Here is a 20,566-nt window from a genome sequence, read left to right as displayed (position 1 = left end):
CCCTGTGCATATAGCACTATCCACGGGCTTCCCAAAGTGTTGTCATAAATCCCAGAACAGGGATTAGGGACAGGCGTAGTTGGTTTTTGTTTGTTTGTTTTTTTAAAGCAAAAACCAAGTGCAATAATACCTTATCTTAGGAAGAGGGGTGTGTGCATGTGTACTTAAACAGAGATCTTAAAACAAAGGTGTCTCCCATTAAAAACACCAACATCTACTGACTGTTCACTTTCTTTCCTAGGCTACGTGACATACCATCAATCCAGGGATGACAACCTCTTAGCGTGGGCGCATGCATCTGTGGATCGATTTGCGGTGCTGCTTGACATTTGGACTTGTGAAGCTGCTCTCTTAGAGAATAAACGTCAGGTACATCCCCACCCGATGTGGAAACTCTGAAAACGATTAATACAGACCAGTTAATCTCCAATTCATTTTTTTTTTAATCTTCCAATATGGAAGATTCATATAGTTGACACAACCTGCTACTGTTGGTTATATTAGAGAACAAGATAGAGATGGTTTTCAATGTTGCTAAACAAATGTTCATGTGTTGCATCACATAGTCGTTGCTAAATATTAATTCTTCTGTCAGTTATGTTATCAGTGTATGAAATGCCATGGATTAATATAGAAGTCTCTCTCACATTTTCAGCAAGCATACCTGCTGGATTGTACATAGAGCAGAACCTTTTCTCACTTGAATTTTGGAGTACTGCAAACTCAAAAATCGACATTACGTGATTTGCTCTTCACTAGAACAGTTGGAAAAACAGAATTTAGGGAAGAGCCAATAGCTTGCAAGAGCACTGTACAGAACACCAATGAATACACATGGTCATTCCTGCCCAAAGAGTTTATAATTTGAAAAACTAAGATGAGACAAGAATGGAATAAGAGACCTAGAGGATGATGATTTAAAACTATTTTGTATGGTGTTTAGCACAATGGGGTCTTGGTCCATGTCTAGAGCAGTAATACAAATAATAGATGATGATGATAATAAGAAGTTTATATAGCTGGGAGTGGTGATAGAACTATATTGTGAGGGCATAAAGCCCAGTTCAAGGAAGCATTGATGGATGCTTCTGAAGAGCAGAGTAAAGGCCCTTCTGACACACTTGAATCGCCCATTTCTACTTCATTCTTATTCCCAGCACAGCTCCTCTGCCACATCATAACAGCAGAGAGAGCATAGGGGAGTTTCTGTGTGCCAAGCAAAGAGATTTTAGCAAATAGAAGAACGCTAACTCTCAGAAACCCCCTGGGCATTTGCTGTTGTGGTAGAAGGGGTATGTATACCTATATCCAGTTGTTTATCTCAGCAAGTCTCTATTACTCATATTAGCCCTTCATTGTCTTTGCACTTCTTAAATTGGTTGATACTTTGAATTTTTTGAAAATATTGTGTATGTGTTACAGCCATTGCCACATAGGAATATATGGTGTCTCAAGGTGAGACTGGAACTTTCAGGCTGGCAAGGGCATGGAGCTTGGCAGGGGCATAATACTAGTCTACTTGTGTTGAGGAATTAGGATGGTCCAGTGGTTAGGGCCCTAGCCTAGGACTTGTGAGAAATGCGTTTAATTCCTTGGTCTGCCACAGAGGTGACCTTGAGCAAGTTGCGTAGCCTCTCTGCCTGAGTTCCCCATCAATATAATGGGGATAGAAAGACTTTTCACAGGCAGGGCTGGCGCTTCCATTTAGGTGACCTAGGTGATCGCTTAGGGCGCCGGGATTTGGCGGGGGCGGCAATTCGGCAGCAGGGGGTCCTGCTGCGCTCTGGGTTTTTGGCAGCAATTCTGCAGCGGGTCCTTCACTCACTCCAGGATCTGCTGCCGAAGTGCCCCGAAGACTGGGAGTGCGGAAGGACCCCCCTGCCGCAGAATTGCTGCCGCCGACCGGGAGCGCGGAAGGACCCCCGCCTAGGGTGCCAAAAACCCTGACGCCGTTCCTGCTCACAGGGGTGTCATGAGGAGAAGTACATTAAAGATTCTGAAGCTCTTAAGCAGTGTTTAATTTCATATAGATAAAATCTTTATGCCTCAGGACATACACCAGCCACTAATTGCCTGGGTCTTGGAAGAAACTTCTTACATTCGTAGGTTATTATAGAAATGTCTTAAACTTCTGGTACTGGCTTTTGTCAGAAACAGGATACCATACTAGATAGATTACTGGTATGGTCTGGTCTTGCTTGCCTCTCTGTTGTACTTGAAATCTCTCCATTATCAGCAAAAAATGAATATTTGGCTAGTAAAAAGGAAAACAAGTCCGTGTTACTTGTACTCACTTTTGAATATCCCTTCAGCTTCTAGATGGTTACTTTGAGGCTTACCAGCATGCTCTGGATACAGAGGAAAGATTTGCTTTGGCCCAAGCAATAACTGACATCATGCACAAACGCCCACGATTTGATCTCAGCCTCAGGTATTTTGTGAACACTTACGATGATGAATGCATCTGCCTCAGGCTTCAGTTGCAGCTGGTGAGAGAGATATTCAGCCAACATGTAAGTAGGGTTTGTTTACAATGTATTCTGTGGGAGAACAGGAGGGTGGAACTGATACTTGAACTGATAACTTCAATTCACTAAGAAGCCTAGAGTGTTCTGGGTATAGATTTGCAATGCTTCTGTTTAAGTTGGGTTGTAACTTCTCAGTATTAATCGAACAATGAAATTGGATGGGTACTCCATAAATTAAATGCCTATAAGTCAACAGCAGAAAGCTGAGACTTGCACTTAAATCACAAAGTGAATGTTGGAAAGATTGCAGAGTTCTATTTAATTTACACACTTTAAAAGACTTCATTTATTGAAATTGGAGACAAAGAGAAGAAAAGCTGAGCAAACTCTGGAAATGTAAAAACTAAAATTAGATTCTGTGGTCACACTAATGCAATGGGAGACTGAGAGCTCATGTCTGAGTGTCTGATGTTGCTCCTCTCCACCACTGAAGAAAATGTAAACAAAAATCATTAATACTTTGTTTTTAAAATGCATTAATGGTATGTCAGATAGTTGTGAAGAGAGTGGAAGCCTTGCCAAGTGATTAAAGTACAAAATGAAGTCATTGTCTGGGGTCTATTCTAAGTACTGCCACACACTTTCTGTGTAGCTTTGCACAAGTCACTTCATTTCTCTGTGCCTCAGTTTCCCAGTCTGCAAAGTGGAAGTTTGGAGGCTTAATTAGTGAATGTTTGTAAAGTGCTTTTGTGATCCTCAGACAGAAGGCCCCATATAAGAACTTATTGTAGTTAGTAGTACTGTTAATAAAAAAAATTGTGAGCCATCAACATTTAGGGCCCAAACTGTCCTAATATAACTCAGTTAACAACTAAATAAAATATTTTAATTAAGAGAATTTGTGTTTTGCCTTGAACATTGATAGATATGTTTTTGAGTTTTGTTTGCTAATGACACTTGTATCATGTTTTGATTACTGATTTCCAGATAGATGCCCAGCGGGAATATGTCCAAAAGATTTGGCGAAAAGATCAGACAGGTGGTATCAATGTATTTGGACTTCCCCATAATATAATTGCTAAGCAACTTATCTCTCTGAACAACAGTTGGTGAGTAATTTAATACAGCCAGTCTTGTTGGAAGTAAGTTTTACGTCCTAGTAGTTGTAATTGATTTCTGTCTTCAGATAATGAATCTTGCTGTCTAAGGTGCGGGATCCCAAATTGTAACTGTCTGAGGAAGGGCCATCTCATGAAGATTAACATGTTAGGACTTTTATTATTTAATACACCCTATGGTTTACCAGAGAGACATCTGAACAAGAGAAGTGATTTTTTTTCCTGATAGTAGATTTAATTCATTCATTTTTGCATTGTATTGGGAAATTAATATTCCCAGTTATAAGAGGTATGTAATACTAATGTCAAAAATCCACTTTCACGATGACTATTTGTTGTTGTAGCTGTGTCAGTCCCAGGATATTACCTTCTGCTAGATGGTAGTGGCAGTAATAAGGGCTGGGTTCAATGTCTAGGGGTTCCTCTTAACATTGCAAAACAGAACTGATTCGAGCCCACACTCAGAAACCTGGGAAAACTGATCATCACCCTGCGTGACCTTGGTTGTTCAAGATCAGTGAACTCCCAGAATCCAGTAGTGTGTTCGGGTGGGTAGTTGAGTGGTGCCTCCGCCTCTGTTCGCAGCTCCTGCCTCTGCTGTCTTTAGCTGTGAGGCTGAGGTTCCACCACCTAGCCCAGTCCTATTAATGATTTCACTGGGTAATGGGGAACCTCACAGCTGCTGCCTCTTCTGTGTTGTCTTTTCACACGACACTGTCCCCAAACCAGATGTAAGGCTCAGCTCCTAGATCAGCTTATCAGTGCCTACAGCTCTAGTGATCACTGAGAAGTAACAAAGACTCTCAATTGAGTCAAATCAACTCTGTCTTTAAACACTGGTGGGTGAGGGTCAAATGTATCTAAGACCCTGTAGACGTCTCGGCCGAGGTTCGGCCCTCAATGGGGCTGTGGGGTATCCCACCGCCTCGCTCTGGTCCGCCGTCCGACCTGGTCCGGCGGTAGTGTGGGACAGCAAACACACGGTTAGGGGCTCAGGCCCTTAAGCAGGGGCTGAGCCAATAGTTCAGGAACCTAGGCCCTTAAGCAGGGGCTGTGTCAATGAGTTTGTAGCAGCCCAGGCCCTAGGTCAGGGCGGGGCAGCAATCAAATGGTCAGGAACCCAGGCCCTTAAGCAAAGGCTGAGTCAATGAGCGAGAGGTCCCAGCCTCTCTAGGCCAGGGAAAGAGGGAGGGGATGCAGGCCTTCTCACTCCAGTGCGTCCCAGCCCGGAGCCCTAGCAGCGGCAGAAACTCGCTGCTGTCAGTGGGGATCCTGGCCGCAACACACTGACATAGGCTCTGGCAGTGCTGCAGCCAGACTGGGGTTGGCTGCCCCCGGGCTACTTCCACACTCCCCCTCGTAGGGTACCTGGGTTGGACTAGTGTCCTCGGTGGTCTCCACCAGCATCGGTTCCTCCAGGTAGGTAGCGAAGGGTAGGTTTGGCTCCTCCTCGGGGTAGCTGGAAAGGGGCAGGCTCGGCCAGTCCTCCTCGGGGTAACGGGCGAGGGGTAGGCTCGGCTGGCCTGGTGAGTCCTCAGGCTGGTCGCGGCCTGCTGCTGTCTCCCAAGCAAGAGCTCGGCCACAGAAGTCTGCTCTCTCTGGTGGCTTGTTCTCCACTGAGCTCTGCAGGCGGGCTTTTATACTTCCGGGTCGGCACCGTGACCTCGAAGGGGCAGGCGCCGGATGCAGTGGCTCCGCCCACATTGGTGTTAGGGGAAGTTCGGCCCTCAGCGGGGCTGTGGGGTATCCCACCGCCTTGGTACAGACCCTTTAAACAGAGTCTGCACCACCAGGTAGGAGTACTTGTTCCCACCCCCTCTGACTTTCACTTGGATTTGGCATCACAACCCCCTGCTTAGTGAGTGAAGTTCAATTTAGGGTGAAGTTCAATTTATTCTCTACTTTCATTGACAAATAAAGACGTTACAGTTCCTTACGTGCATAATTCTTTTTTTTTTTTTTAAATTAACTCTTCTACTTTATTTTCAGATGAGCTGCTTGATTTCTGCCTGTGGAAGTCTTAGTTTCTAACTGGTGGCTAAAGTCATGGTAGTTTGTGTATTAATCACTTGCAATATACACTTATTCCTGCCACTTTCAGAAGGATTCAGTTCAGAGCTTTTTTTGGTTTTTTTTGAGTGCTACATAAGTGGCATACCAAATATGTATGCAGTAGATTCTGCTTATTAGCAGCTCCTCACTTGCCAGCAAAGAGTAGCTATTATGCAGCAGTTGCTAATAAGTGTATGGTGAGGTTGCAGTCAGGGAAGGAAACACTAGCCCCACAAACCTGCCTATGGACAGGGAGGGAGGCTGCAGCCCAGATGCTGAGGCTTTCCACAGGGAGGGGAATCTGTGGACAGGGCAGCAGCAGAGAGAGGTACTGTGCAGCTCTGTCAGCCCCCAGCATCCCTGCTCCTTTGGAAAGCCCTGGCATCAGGGCTGCAGCCCCACACCCGGCTGCTGCCCTACCCACAGCCTCCCCTCCCAGCCTGCAGCACTAGGACTCCAGCACTGGGCAGGGTTGCAGGTACTCCAGTCTGTTATGTCCTCTGCGGTCCCCAGGCACAGGCAGGTTTGTGAGGTTGCAGCCAGAGAAGGCACATTCCAGGACTTCCTTCCCTGGCTGAACCCCACAAAGCTTACTGTGGCCTGGGCCTTTCTTCCAAAAATATTTCTCAATAAGCAGCATGCCATTGCTGAGATCCAAATCCTATTATCATTGAAGTCAATGGGATGGGTTCCCAGCAAACTGTTGCTGTTAACTGGAAGTTAATATAAGGATTGCTATTAAGCAGCATCCACTGCACCTGTATAAAAGTTGTCCTGCCAATTGCTTATAAAACAGGAGCTTTTTCCTTCAGTAGTGATCATGTTCTCCAATAAATTCACCAATTTAATGAATGTCACTTCTTTTTAAAGCCCTACTTTGAAGAACATTTACTTGCTGGAGTTTCACCCTTCCCTGGGCCTGGCATCTTTAATCCCGAAAGCTCTTGAGTACGTCTCTCAGGAGTTCTATAGCATCTGTAGACCAAAAACACCCAGTGAGGCAACTAGTCTAGAAAAACAAGTACTTCAGCTAGCAGTGGATGAATGGCTGGCCATGGAAAAGCCTGAATCTTCATACAGCTCTCAAATTCAGAAAGATGTAGGTTCAATTTGTGCTTTTTATGTAAGTGAGAATTGTTGTAACTTGTAAATCCAGTTGAGTAAGTGTTGTAAGGATGGAAAGATCTTGTTGGTGCTATAATACGGTACATGTTCTTTGTTTAGTGGTTTATGTTTTAGTTTTACAATCTTTTAGTATTGGTTTAGTTATTTGACTGGAATTTATACGTTGGTCAAAGTCTTTTTTGTCTGTTTCGAATGCAAAAGATCCCAACTTAAAGGCACAGTGATAAGAAAAAAGAGCATCTTATTCTGATCTCATACCAACAAAACACAACAAATCAAGGATAATCAGTTGAAGTAAAAAAAGTTGCACAAACATAAAACTGGTCTGAGATCAGAACTGGGCCTATATTTACTCTGTGTGTACAGTTTAATAGTTATTAATAATAAAAGGTTAGATGTATGCACAAATATTATTATAGGTGGGGCTGGTAACTCTGCCCACTATTCAGATTGCCCAACACGTCCCATTTATAAGATCCTATTTTCTGTTGCCTATAACTTCACCAAACTTTAATCATTTGGGATGAAATTTCGCATGCTGGGTGTCAGCCTCAGGTTGAATGTTGGGGAAAAATTTTAGCCAAATTTCCAAAAATGAGGCTAGAGGGAAATGCTTTGTTTTTCCTCATGTTAAAAAAAAACAAAAAAACCCCAAAAAACACTCTGGTGACCTTTTTCTTTTAAAAGCTTCAATACCCCCAAGCTTTGGAGCATGTATTTGAAATTTGGCAGGGGCGTGGCCTTTGTGTCAGGAAAGTGACTATTGGTCATTGCTGTGAAATATTATAGTTCACACATGCTCAGTCAAGGTTTCTTAAATTTTAGCAGTTTCTGGTTTCTGTCTGCACTGCGTATGCTCCACACTGGAGGACTGTCCCTGCAATTGAAGCTCTGGGCTGTGAGGGGTTGCCAGGTCTGGATCCAGGGTACCTGAAATGAGAGCAAGGAGACTGTCTCTTCTGTGCTCTCAATGACCCCACCCTGCTTAGCCCAGGCAGCATGGAGGAGGAAGCTGCCTGATTTAAATGCATGGGGGATGAGCCACACCTGTGGTGGGGGTAGGGTAAGTAGATTGGGAAAAGGAGACAGTGCATGTGTGTGGAAATTGGAAATGGAGTTTGGCTGGGGGGAGAGAGGGAAACTGAGATGGAGCATCTGCGTGGGGGAGACTGGAACTGAGAACCAGTGGGGCGGGGGAAGAACTGAGACTGGATGAACAAGGAGCTGGGGGGGCGGGAGGGACTGGGAATGACTGAACAAGGAGACTGGAACAGAGTGTTGGGAGAGTGAAACTAAGGCTATGTCTGCATTTACAGTGGCTTGTAGAGTACATACACCACACACACCCTTAGCCTGGGTATAAATACCAGTGTAGATGGTGAGGCACTGCTTGGGCAAGTAAATCTATACCCTACATTGCTTTCAACACACCAAGCAGTGCCTCCAATGTCTACACTGCTATTTTTAGCAGTGTCATGTCCTCCTGCCTCACCAATCCTGGAGCCTTTCCTTGCCGCAGGGAAAGGATCCAGCACCTCCCCCCTGCCAGATCCTTTCACTTATGTGTGTAGCTACACGTATCCTACACACTGCTGCCAGTGTAGACCAAGCCTAAGACTTACTAGGCATGGAGATTGGGGCTGGAATGAGAATCCTGAGGAGTGGAGACTGGATTGGCTTGGTGAGGTGAATTGGACTGGGTAGATAGGACTGTCTCCATCAGGTTAAAAGGGATGGGGCACAAGAGTCTGTGCCCACTAGTGCTCACACTCCTCCAGAGCCTAGAGTGGGACCCAAGATTCTTGATTCACCATTCCTCTGCTGTCAGCAAATATCTGTGAAACCCACTGGCAAAAGTCCTATCTTCACTCTAGTACTAGTCCACATACAGGATGACAAGCTATGACGGCTATCAGTTATTTGATGGATCACACACATTCAAATAAAATTTCCCAGACACTTGGTTTTTGCATTTTAGACTACATAGAGGCCTCCAGAACAAGTTGCAGAGGTCTGTGGTGGATCTAAAGGTTCTAGTCCTGCTGATGAACCATGTGGGTGTCAATATCATGTCACATTATGGAGTTTGTTTTTTCAGTTTTGCTTCTTAAAACACATAGGAAATTACACACAAACTACATTAAAAGAACATTATTAAAGTTGCAAAGTCAAGTGCTCAAAAGTTAGGAAATGCCAGAATGAAGGTTGCTTGTACAACCCTCATTTAGCCCCCTTGTGTCTATACATTTTGATACAATCTTTAATTACATGATCACATACTTCTTTTTTTCCCCCCACAGAGCCCCTGCCTCATTCAGTTCACAGAACAGATATGCTGTAGGGATGGATGAGGGTTGTGTAGTAAAGGAAGCTGTTGTCTGCAGGACCCCTATTTCTTTTGTTGAAAAAGTTGCGAGATGCGTTGTGAATGCAGGAAGGGATTGCAGGAAGAGAAAGGAGAGTCTCGTGTTTAAGGCAGTTGAATGCTGACCTGGAGGATTAGATTCTAACCTTGACTGTGGCAAAGAGTTCCTGTGTGATGCTCGGCAAGTCACACAAACCACACTTTTCCTTATTGTGCGTTCCTCCGTTTCTGACTGCCTGACTTGAGACCCTGGGCTCTGATTTGCAGAAGTGTTGAGTACTCTCAGCTGCACGTGAAGTCAATGGGGCTATGCTTTGAACATATAAAGTATTATATAATGTTACAAACTCTGACAAATCAGGTCCTAGGTATCTCAAATTGGGCACCCACAATTAGTGGATACATTAGATCTTAATCTTTGTGCCTCAGTTCCCCATCTGTAAAACAGGGATAATATCATCCCATCAGTTCACAGGGGCATTGTGAAAATACATTTATTAGTGTTTGTGACTCCTATAGTGATGAGTGCCATACAAAAGCCTGTGAGGAAATTAACAATTATTTTTTCAGTGCAGGGTCTGAATTGTGTGCTGTGTTTAAATAAATAAATAAATAAAAAGTCATGGGGCCACACATTGAACAATGAGGATAAAACAAAAATATTGAATAGTTGTTCATTTAGTTGAATAGTTGTGCACTGAGTGAGGCAGGAATCCTGTGGAGGGGGTGGGGAAGGGGGAAATAGTCTGTGATCATATAATTAAAGACTATATCATATTTCACACAATCGGGGGTTGAATGAAGATTCCATTGTCAACTGTGATTCTTGCATTTCCTAATGTCTAAGTACTTGATTTTGCAATTGTAATGTTCTTTTAACATGGGTGTGTGTGTGTGTGCGCACACATATGCATAATTCTAACCTTTATTAACTTAAACAGATTTTTTTAAATCTAGTTTACTTTTCTTCGTTTATGCTCTTTGATTATATTTTTACATTACATTCATCTTGTACAATTAAGTGACATTGTCCAATTATAATTTTGCATTGTGTCCCTCATGCATTAGCACGGTATTCTTGATTTCTGAGTTTCCAAATCTGGAGGGAGATGTTTACATCAAAAAACCTCTTTTATGTTGACATTTTAATAATAATGATGACAAAGACATTTCTATTGATGGGGCCAGGTTTTGTACACTCCTTTGAACAAAGCCTGTATTTTGGATCTAAACTACTTATCACCCTTAAGGACCCAGTCTTGCTACCTTTGCAGTAAATGGCAAAACTCCCAACTGATTTCAGTGGGAAGAGGATTAAATCCAGATGGCCTGGTTCTGATCTCATACAGGTGGTAAATGAGAAAGAACTCTCTTTAGTTATCCCAGAGTAAGTCTGAGGAGTATTGGGTCCAGCAATATAGCTATTCCTTTTTAAAAAATCATACCTATATACAAGGGATACCAGAGACTACAGTCAGCGGGGCAGAAGCAGCCAAAGCAGGGGCAGAAGGAGCCCAAACAGGGATTGCTGTATTGGGGAGAGAGGGGGCCAAATGGGGCCCATCTGGGGCTGTCTCTCCCCCCACCCAAGCAACACCTGGCCCCAGAACAGCGTAGGGGAGACCACCCACTGTGTGGCCACTAGGCTCTATTTGGTCTTTGAAGACAACTGCAGAAAGGAATCAGCCAGAGACTCCAACCTGTAGGGGCAGAAGCAGCCGAAGCAAGGATCTTAGGTCCTTAGAACAGTGAGAGAATTTCCTACAGTTTTAATTGGTCTTTCTCTGCTCTGTGCTAACTGGCTGTTTGCTCCACTCCTCCTGCTGTTCCTCCCCTTTCTCCTCCCCCATAGTCTCTTCACCTCAACTTCGTTCCACAACTGTCCCTCTTACCCTCTTCACCCTTCCCTTCTCTTTCCATTTAGGTTATCCTCTCCTATGTAAACCCACTCTCCTCCACACATCAAACCAACAACAAAAACATCATGCCACTAACATCCTGTTTGCCACCATCCCATTGTTCACTCTGAATGTGCGTTATATCCCTTCTCCCACCAAGGGGCTGTCTTGTATGTTTTGTAAGCTCTTCAAGGCAGGGACCATCTACTCTGCTTTTATGTAGTGCCTATTGCAATGAGGTCCCATTCTTGGTGTTGACCCTTAGGAATTCCCATAACAAATGTGATTAATAATAATATCTCCCTTCCCTTCTTTTCCTTGCAGTTATTTGCAGACACACTGCTGGAAGACCCACTCCTTGTGCGGGATGTTGCTATGTTAGCACTAGAGTCAGGAACAGATGAAGAAAAGAAGCAAGGCAGAGAAAAAAAAGCCTTTATTCTGGACATCTTCTCCAGACTCCTGGAACTCATCACACTCCGCCATCGATTGATAGAGGCAGCCCTGGAGAGTGCACAGTTGTCTAGGTTAGCACAGAGCACATGTGATGCCACCTGTTGTTCTCCTCCTGATACATGGAAGAGTTGCCTATGTAGCATTTACAAATGTTCATGTTTTTAATAAACCGAGGTACAACTTAAGGTTGATAAAAGACACGTGAAATTTTTGCAGTTAGATACTGCTGCCTTTGAAATCAGTGGCCAAACTCCCACTTAAAAGGTAGCAGGACTAGGCTGTTCAACTAGTGAAAATGGGGGTCTTTCTACCTTACTGGAGTAGGGTAACCAAGGGAAATTACATTGATCATTAACCAAGTGGAGATAGATGTGGCCTCTTCTGTGGCAATGGGTTTAAGGCCATGTGCCTCTTTTAAAAATAAAATGACAACATGCCAAAGAGATCCACACAGGTTAAGAAGCCCAGTGTCTTACAATTTATTCATTTACTTCAACAAATAGCAGCCGAATATAGTCCTGTTTTGACCACGCTGATCGGAAATAGAACTAGCCGTAAAAGGTTGGGATTTTTTTCCCCTGTGGAAAATTTTGACTTTTTGTCAAAAAAACAAAAATGTTTGTTGTCAGTGGCTAAAAATAAAAAATAAAAATGTGTAAATCAGATGCTTTGTTTTATGGAAAACCCTTCTTTCCCCCCTCCCCCCCCCCCCCAAAAAAAGTTTTTTTGACAGAAAATTTTCTGAAAAACCCTAATCTGGAATTTTCTCAGTTTAAAAATAAAACACAACCACAGAAACCCAAGCAGTCTGTGAGATGGCAAGTATTTAAATTCTTAAAATACCAGTACTTAATTATCCTTACTGCAGTAATAGAGGAAGGCTTTATAAAAAGCTCTGAAGGGAAAATAAGGGATCAAGATGCATATGTAAATCAATTTAAACAGAAGTAGTTTATTCAACGTGATATTTTAAGGGGCTAATTTTGTATCTTGCTTTGATGTGATGAGGATCACAGTTCATTAAGCTATCTGCCGTGAAAGACTCTGGAGTTTGGATTGAAAATTCAAAAAGGCAAATAACCTGTTTTTCAGTTTTTCAGAGTAAGATGAAGTAACTGAAATTAAATTTGTTGATTCTCTAGTTGTGTGCCAGGGCTTTAATGAAACTTTTCGGGACCTGCCAGAACTATCACCCATTACTTGTCTGCCTCTTCTATGGTGAAAACTGATTTATATCTAAAAATACATATGCTATCTACACTATTCCACATTCCACACAAGCTCATTGTCTTGTCTTTTTGCTTTGTTCCTTAATAATGTCCACGTATAGTAAGTGTGTCAAGACAATCTAATTATAAGACATGTAATTGTAGGGAGTGTCCTGAGTAGATGGTGCAGTTTTTTAGTATATTCCTCAGTGGGATCTGAGGAAAGTGGCCTGTAGAATTTGGTATTGGAGAGTTGTCTGGCAGCCTCCTTTTGGTAGTTAGACCTGTTCATGATGACAATAGCACCTCCTTTATCAGCCTCTTTGATTATGATGTCAGGGTTGTTTCTGAGGCTGTGGATGGCATTGCGTTCTGCATGACTTAGGTTATGAGGCAAGCAATGTTGTTTTTCCACTATTTCTGCCTGTGCACGTCGGCGGAAGCATTCTATGTATAGGTCCAGACTGTCATTTCGACCCTCAGGAGGAGTCCATGTGGAGTTCTTCTTGTGCTGTTGGTGGGAGGGTTTCTGTGTATCAGTGAGCTGTTCAGTGTTATCTTGAAAGTATTCTTTGAGTCGGAGACGGCGAAAGTAGGCTTCCAGATCACTGCAGAACTTTATCATGTTCGTTGGGGTGGTGGGGCAAAAAGAGAGTCCCTGAGATAGGACAGACTCGTCTGCCGGGTTGAGTGTGTCGCTGGATAAATTGATGAAATTGCTGGGTGAGTCTCCAACGCATCATCAGTGATCTACAACCCATCCTGGACAATGATCCCTCACTTTCACAGGCCTTGGGAGGCAGGCCAGGCCTTGCCCACAGACAACCCGCCAACCTTAAGCATATTCTCACCAGCAACCACACACTGCACCATAGTAACTCAACTCAGGAACCAATCCATGCAACAAACCTCGATGCCAACTCTGCCCACACATCTACACCAGCGACACCATCACAGGACTTAACCAGATCAGCCATATCACTGGTTATTAAATAAATGGAGATATCTCATCTCCTAGAACTGGAAGGGACTTTGAAAGGTCATCGAGTCCAGTCCCCTGCCTTCACTAGCAGGACCAAGTACTGATTTTGCCCCAGATCCCTAAGTGGCCCCCTCAAGGATTGAACTCACAACCCTGGGTTTAGCAGGCCAATGCTCAAACCATGGAGCTATCCTTCCCCCTGCACATCCACCAATGTAATATACGCCATTATGTGCCGGCAGTGCCCCTCTGCTATGTATATCGGCCAAACGGGACAGTCACTACATAAAAGGATAAATAGACACAAGTCAGATATTAGGAATGGCAATATACAAAAACCTGTAGGAGAACACTTCAATCTCCATGGAGACACAATAGCAGATTTAAAGGTAGCCATCCTACAGCAAAAAAACTTCAGGACCAGACTCCAAAGAGAAACTGCTGAGCTTCAGTTCATTTGCAAATTTGACACCATCAGCTCAGGATTTAAACAAAGACTGTGACTGGCTAGCCAACTACAAAAGCAGTTTCTCTTCCCTTGGTGTTCACATCTCAACTGCTAGAAGAGGGCCCCATCCTCCCTGACTGAACTAACCTCGTTATCTCTAGACTGATTCTTGCCTGCATATTTAGACCTGCCTCTGGAAATTTCCACTACATGCATCCAACGAAGTGGGTATTCACCCACGAAAGCTTATGCTCCAATACATCTGTTAGTTTATAAGGTGCCACAGGACTCTGTCACTTTTTACAGATCCAGACTAACACGGCTACCCCTCTGATACCTCATTCCACAAGTTGAGTCTGTAGCATAAACATACCGAGCCCTTTTGGTTTTGGAACTGAGAGTTCCTTTATCCTACACTTCCTACATAGTGTTAATTGATGTGTATGGTGCTTTTTAATGTTCCCAAAGGAGGTGATGTTCTTTTGTAGGTGATACCCTTTTCTGCCTCCCCTTTTCTTCCTTCTTTCATTTCATTTTTTTTTTCTATTCCCACAGAGCCAGGGAGTGTTAGCTACAGTTTAGAGGACTGGGAATTAGGACTTCTGGGTTCTATTTGTGGCTTTGCCACTTATTCACTAAGGTTATGTCTACACTACACTAGCTGTGCCACTGTAAGGTGTCTAGTGTAGAACATAGCCTAAATAGCTTCTCTGTGACTTGGCTTACCTATTTATCAAGTAGGCGTAATACTTGTCTTCCTCAGAGACCTATTGTTATGACAAAAGGAAGTTTTGTTATCTTATTACTCTGTCGATGTGTGTCCAAACATCCAACATTTTAATGGTCCTATGGGATCATCTTCTTCTTCTTCCCCTACTATTTTGTTATAATGTTTGACTATGCTGAACTAAGGATTTCTTACAACACAACTTCCACAGATTTTCTGTTCTAATGGTAAAAATGCTTGTTCAGGATCTGATCATCTCCTGTCTTGACTACTGTAATTTCCTCTCTGTCACCCATACTTCTTCCCAAGCACTATCCTCCAGTTTATCCAAAACATGGTTGACAAAATTACCTTCTTTACATGGCAGGCTGACCTTTTTCACACCCTTCTTTGAATCTCTTCACAGGCTGTCCCTCAGACACTGCATAAAACATTAAATTTCTTGTCCTTTATTTTTGTGTACTGTAATATGTCAATCACATGATCAGTGCTAAACAAATAATGAATACCAGCAGCATAATGAGCAGTAATTGTTCTGGTGTCAATGAAAACATGCCAGAGGCTAAGTAACATTAAAATTTTAGGGTAAGTATCATAGTGTAGCAGGTCAGTCCAATAGCCACTGGGCTAATGATCAGGCAGTGGCTTCATAGTTCTTTTCAGTCTGCCAGTGCTGGAGGGAGCCCTGCTAGGTTGTATATAGCAGCACTCAGTCTCTCTTGTCTGTCCCATCTTTCCCCCTCCCCCCTTAAGATTCTGTCATGACAGAGGGGAGGGTGAGCAGGGGAGAGGGTCCCGACCCAAGGCCCTAAAGGGGTGTTGCAGTGTCCCGCCCATTCATTGGTCCACCCAAAGTTAGCCCCCCCCCCCCGCCCCCAGGTCACTTCCTGTTGGGCTGTGGCTCCTGTTTTGGGGCATGGTCTCAATCATCCTAATATCTGCTTAATTTGCCGGGGGACAACATCCTTTTCTTCCGAGCCTCTTGTGGGTTCTTGGCCCCAAAGAGAGGGTGGGGAGTATGGATCATTGCTCCCAGAGTGGCCTTACTAAGGCTGCATTCGTTCTGCCTACAGCTCCTGGTGTAACCTGTAACTCCTTCCCCCATCTCATTGGGCTGCCAGTGCCCTTTTTAAACTGTCCCATCACCTGGAACAGGACCTCCCTGGCCCAATACTGCGTGATGCCTTGCTCTGGTTTAGTGTAGGACCTGTAAACCTCATCACACACATTAAAAATGTATCTAATAGATATTGGATTTCTAGGTAGGTATGTACAGCAGTACTAAGCTTTTTTTTTTTTTTTTTTTTTTAATGAAGTGACTGTACCAAATACTCCTATTTTTGTTTCAGAATGTACAAGGCATTTGCAGGGGAGATGGGTTTTGATGAGTTCCATTTATATTTGAGGCCAGTGCACTTTGAATTTGCATCTCACAAGGAGAAAGCAGACCAGCCCCCACCAATATTCATTACAGCTCTCCTAGAAGATGACAGTAGTGTGGACAGGTAAACTAGAACTTTGCTGTATTTCACAGGACGTGGTGTGATTAAATATGTTCCCAGACAGATCATAACCAAGCATATTCCTTAGCCTGGTAAGGCCCACCATAAGTGAAGGGCACAAAGAGATTATTCATGCAGGAAACTTGAAATGCTGTGTAATTTGATTCCTTAGCCATAAGTAACTTTTTCTGTATTTCTAATGTAAAGATATGCGGTAATAAAAGTGGGGGTGGGGGCACCAAATCTGTGTGGAACATCGGTAATTTTGGAAGTAAAATGGGTGATATCTCTCATAATAAAGGACATTTTGAGAGAGTTGGGACCAAGGGAGAAAGACAGTGGTTCCCAGACTTCTACAAATAGTGAAACAGGACCCTAAAAAGCAATTACGGGTTAGTCCATAATTGTGAATGTAAAGTTGCTGGATTACAGAAATCACTCTCCAAAGTTTATCCTACCATACACTGAATGACAACTTCACATCTTAGCCTAAGATTGCAACTGGACCCAACCCCTGCACAAAGGAGGGACTACTTGTGTCCCTCCCTTTCTCCCCTTATGCAACCATGCAGGAGTCTGGCCCTGAAAATTTTACAGTTACTTTGATTTCACCTTTACAAAACTGATAAATAAAATTAAATTATTTTTAAAAATCAAGGATTTTGTGGTAGGATGGAAATAAAGTAGGAAAATCCATTGTTCTACCAGATTCAGCAAGGATAATTTCTATAAGTGATTCTCAATCATTAGTATATATTAGTATTAGCAGGCTTCAGACTCCTCTCCCCATCTGAATGATAAATCACTACTCATCTCCCAATTGGTTGTATATACTCTAATCCACATTGGAGACTGCGCTGCTCCAAACATACAATTGCAAGCAGCTGAATCTTCATTCCAGGATAGAATGTGCATAATTGAATTGTGGGCAGTGGCAGGCACTGTCTGTTGTGGCTGATGTCATAGTCTGGTAGACAGCACAGCATCCCAAAATGTTAGGAACTAATATTTTAAATGATGCTTGATTAAACAGGACAAGTAGATTTTTCACTTGGTAACCCAATGCCTAGAGCCAAATGGGAAAGAATTCATGATTCTCTGTGTTCAGCCACAAACTTCACAGAACACTTTATTTCTCTCTCAAATGCTTCTGAAATATTTAGTAATACCCTAATCTTCCTTTTTATTTAAAGAAGGAATTCTTCATTCCTTTGTGTGATACAAATTATAAAGGGAAAGGAGGCAGAAAATACAAAGTTCTTTAGTATTACTTTTCTTTCCTTCAGTTTGTCTTCTTTGATGCATTCTCTGTATTATGGATTATTGTTATATTTTTTTTCTTGCAGATATATTCCATCGAATTTATTGTTAAGCATTCAAGAGATTGACAATAATCAAATTGGAAAATTTAGCTTTCATACAAGAGATGGTGTTATTCAGGTGACTAGGTTCTTTTTTTCCAAAGGAAACCAAAATCATACACTGCACGTATTATTTAACTATTGCAGTAGCACTTAAAGGCCTCAATTAGCTTTGGCTTCATTGTGTTAGATGCTGTACATTTCTCTTACCAAGTTTTTATTATTTTGTGTCTTTCTGTATGTAACAGTGTAATTTTGTTCATTTTTGAGAACTATCACTTGATAATATCAGTCAAACCCTGTGTATAATAACTGCAGGCCAAATCTTACTGTCTTTACTGAGACACAATTCTCATTGAAGTCAATGAGAGTTTTTTGCCAAAGTATAAGGACTGATGAGTAAAAAAAATAAACAAATCGGGATTTGGTCCTATTTTATTTTATTTTATTTTTTTAAGAATGCAGAAAAGGGATTTTTTTCAGGGGGAAAAGAAAATGTATCTCTCATTTCCTACACTATTTCAGAGTAACAGATTCTTCACTGTTAATCTTTCACTTTTTGCACCATTGCATTAAAACAATGGGTACCGTTCAAAAAGTAGAAACAAAATTGTATGGTGCAGAGTGTCATGACACAGAACTTTCCCAGTTCTTCAAAACTTACTTCTTTCCACAATTTCCCCATCCATGACCCACATTCTTTACCAATAATTTAATATTAATATATAATTAAAACCCCCTTGCAAAAAAAAATTGAAAATAATCAACATCCTAGCCTTACTTTATATGAACCCCTTCTGTAGTTTGATGGCATCTCTCTTTCTCATATCCCATTGTATAGATCCTCGATTTAAGTTCTTTGGGGAATACAAATTTATGAATGCAGCTGAGTGAAGTGACTTCAGCATTTAGCCACATTTAAATGAATATGTACCAATAGTAGAATGATTAATGACACTTCTGGAGATTAGTTAAGGCAAGGAAAAATTAGTGTGATCTCTATAACCTGCCTTTATGTTATGGGGGAAATTGCTAACACTTTTGTGTTTTCACCCTTTAGCTCTTATCCCCATCTGGAGTGGAGAACATGCAGATCACTCTTGCCTGTCAAGTCACTCAAAAAAATGCTCTTATTGTTGCTGTTCAGCAAGCCTCATTTTGTCACATGATCCAGCCTACACGTACAGTGGACATGAAGGTCAGCAGCATTTCGTTTTCCTAACCCCATTGGGTAAGGTTTTGGGAGCTAACATCATGTGCAAGTGCTGATGGTGCTCAGTTAGATATTAATTTTGTTTTACTTTAAAAGTTAAAATACAAAATGACTCTAGCAATTCTTTTCAAACATATTACCTGAAAATAAGATGGTTTCACATCAGTGCTTCATTTAATGCATATTAGTTGATCCAGGTGACCACGAACAGCTGAAATATACCATAGAAAAGAATTTAAGGAGCATGGAGGTAAATTAGATGTAGGAATCGCTGGATGAAATCCTATGGCCTGTCTTGTGCAGGAAGTCAGGCCAGATGATCTTAGTAGCCTCTTCTGGCCTTGACATCTATGATCTTCTAGGAAGGGGATATTTCCATCATGTAACAGCACCAGCAACTCATGTCACTTCTCTGTAATCTTGCCTTCTGCAAATGGCAGCACAGTTGTGACACCATCTTGAATGGGAAGATAACCATAATTGTCTAAGGTTAAACAAAGAAATTCATAAACCATCCCAAGATTACACAGTCATCATTGTTCTGCATCCCTTGCTTGACAATGTTTTAATTCTGCATTTAAAGTACAGTATTCAGGAGCTATTTTCCCATCATGTCCCAAACTGATGCATGGTATTACTGCACGCTGTTACACAACTGTTGTGTTTCATCCAGAGATGGCTTCATTTCAGTGATTGGGTTAAGTGATCCCTCTATATAATTTTAAAACTTTTAAAATAAATAGAGATACTTCAGGATGAAAGTTACTCAATGAATGTTCCTTTTGTAGTTTGTTTTCCTCCCCCCATATAGTTTGTGAGAGCTGTTGTCCATCCTTTTATTCTGGGACTGATGATTCCCCCCACCTCCCCTCCAGTGCACCCTTTTCTAGTAACTCCCACTTCTATTTCACTTCTTTTGCAGCCAGTATGCTGAGCAGTGCCCATGTTATATATTTTTACTATATACTACATGTGGAAAAAATGGCACAGCGGTTTTTCCAATCTGCCTCCTGATATCTTCCCATTAGGAGGCACCTGATGCTCACCCCTTTTTCCATGAGATTCTCATCACTCGTTTTCTTTCTCTGTTTTTCCTTTTCTTTTTAACATTCTTCATTGTCACCACTTTCAGCCCTAGCACTCTGGCTGCTGTTGGAGTGCCATGAACAAAGGGGTTGCCTTGTGCTTTAGCTGTTTGCATGTCCCTGTGGCTGGTATTCGTCAGTGCTTCTGAATGTCAGCCAGCAGTGTGTTCCAGGAACAGGTTTTCCAATGTCTTTCCACCACATCAGAGGTGAATGTAAGGGAGTCTTTGTTGATGTAAACTTATACTTCCTAGTGCCTGTAGCATGCAAGTTACACCAGAGTAGTCTTGCTTACCAATATGCACACCTGATTTAGACCCGTTATTCCCCATCACATACCTGAGCACTATTAGCTCAAGGGAATTGGTATCCTGAACAGAGCTGGTCCGAAGAATTCTGCTAAAACATTGTTTTGTCAGAAATAGCTGATACTGCAAAATCTGACTCCTTTGCAGAGATGCCATAGTTCTAATGGAACCCAGGCAGATTTCTGTCAGAGCAGCTGGACTGCCCTGAAACTGGGGTTCCACCCCTTTCACAGAGTGAAAATCAATGAAA

The 20,566-nt window shown here is 42.4% G+C and overlaps 1 protein-coding gene across 1 annotated transcript in view; it reads left to right on the top strand.

Moving 5' to 3' along the window:
- LOC117875041 overlaps positions 1-20,566 on the top strand; it is a gene marked incomplete in the record, with an annotated part of 112,106 nt that overhangs the window by 32,158 nt on the left and 59,382 nt on the right. The window contains 8 exon segments of the mRNA XM_034765903.1: positions 242-369; positions 2,313-2,513; positions 3,456-3,577; positions 6,509-6,737; positions 11,351-11,553; positions 16,197-16,352; positions 17,696-17,789; positions 18,771-18,908. Of these exon segments, the coding sequence (XP_034621794.1) occupies positions 242-369; positions 2,313-2,513; positions 3,456-3,577; positions 6,509-6,737; positions 11,351-11,553; positions 16,197-16,352; positions 17,696-17,789; positions 18,771-18,908 (1,271 nt within the window).

This window comes from Trachemys scripta, chromosome 3 (genome assembly GCF_013100865.1).
Source record: "Trachemys scripta elegans isolate TJP31775 chromosome 3, CAS_Tse_1.0, whole genome shotgun sequence".
Taxonomy (NCBI): Eukaryota; Metazoa; Chordata; order Testudines; family Emydidae; genus Trachemys; species Trachemys scripta.
The sequence above is the reverse complement of the archived record's forward strand: the minus strand, read 5'-3'. Positions and strand labels throughout refer to the sequence as shown.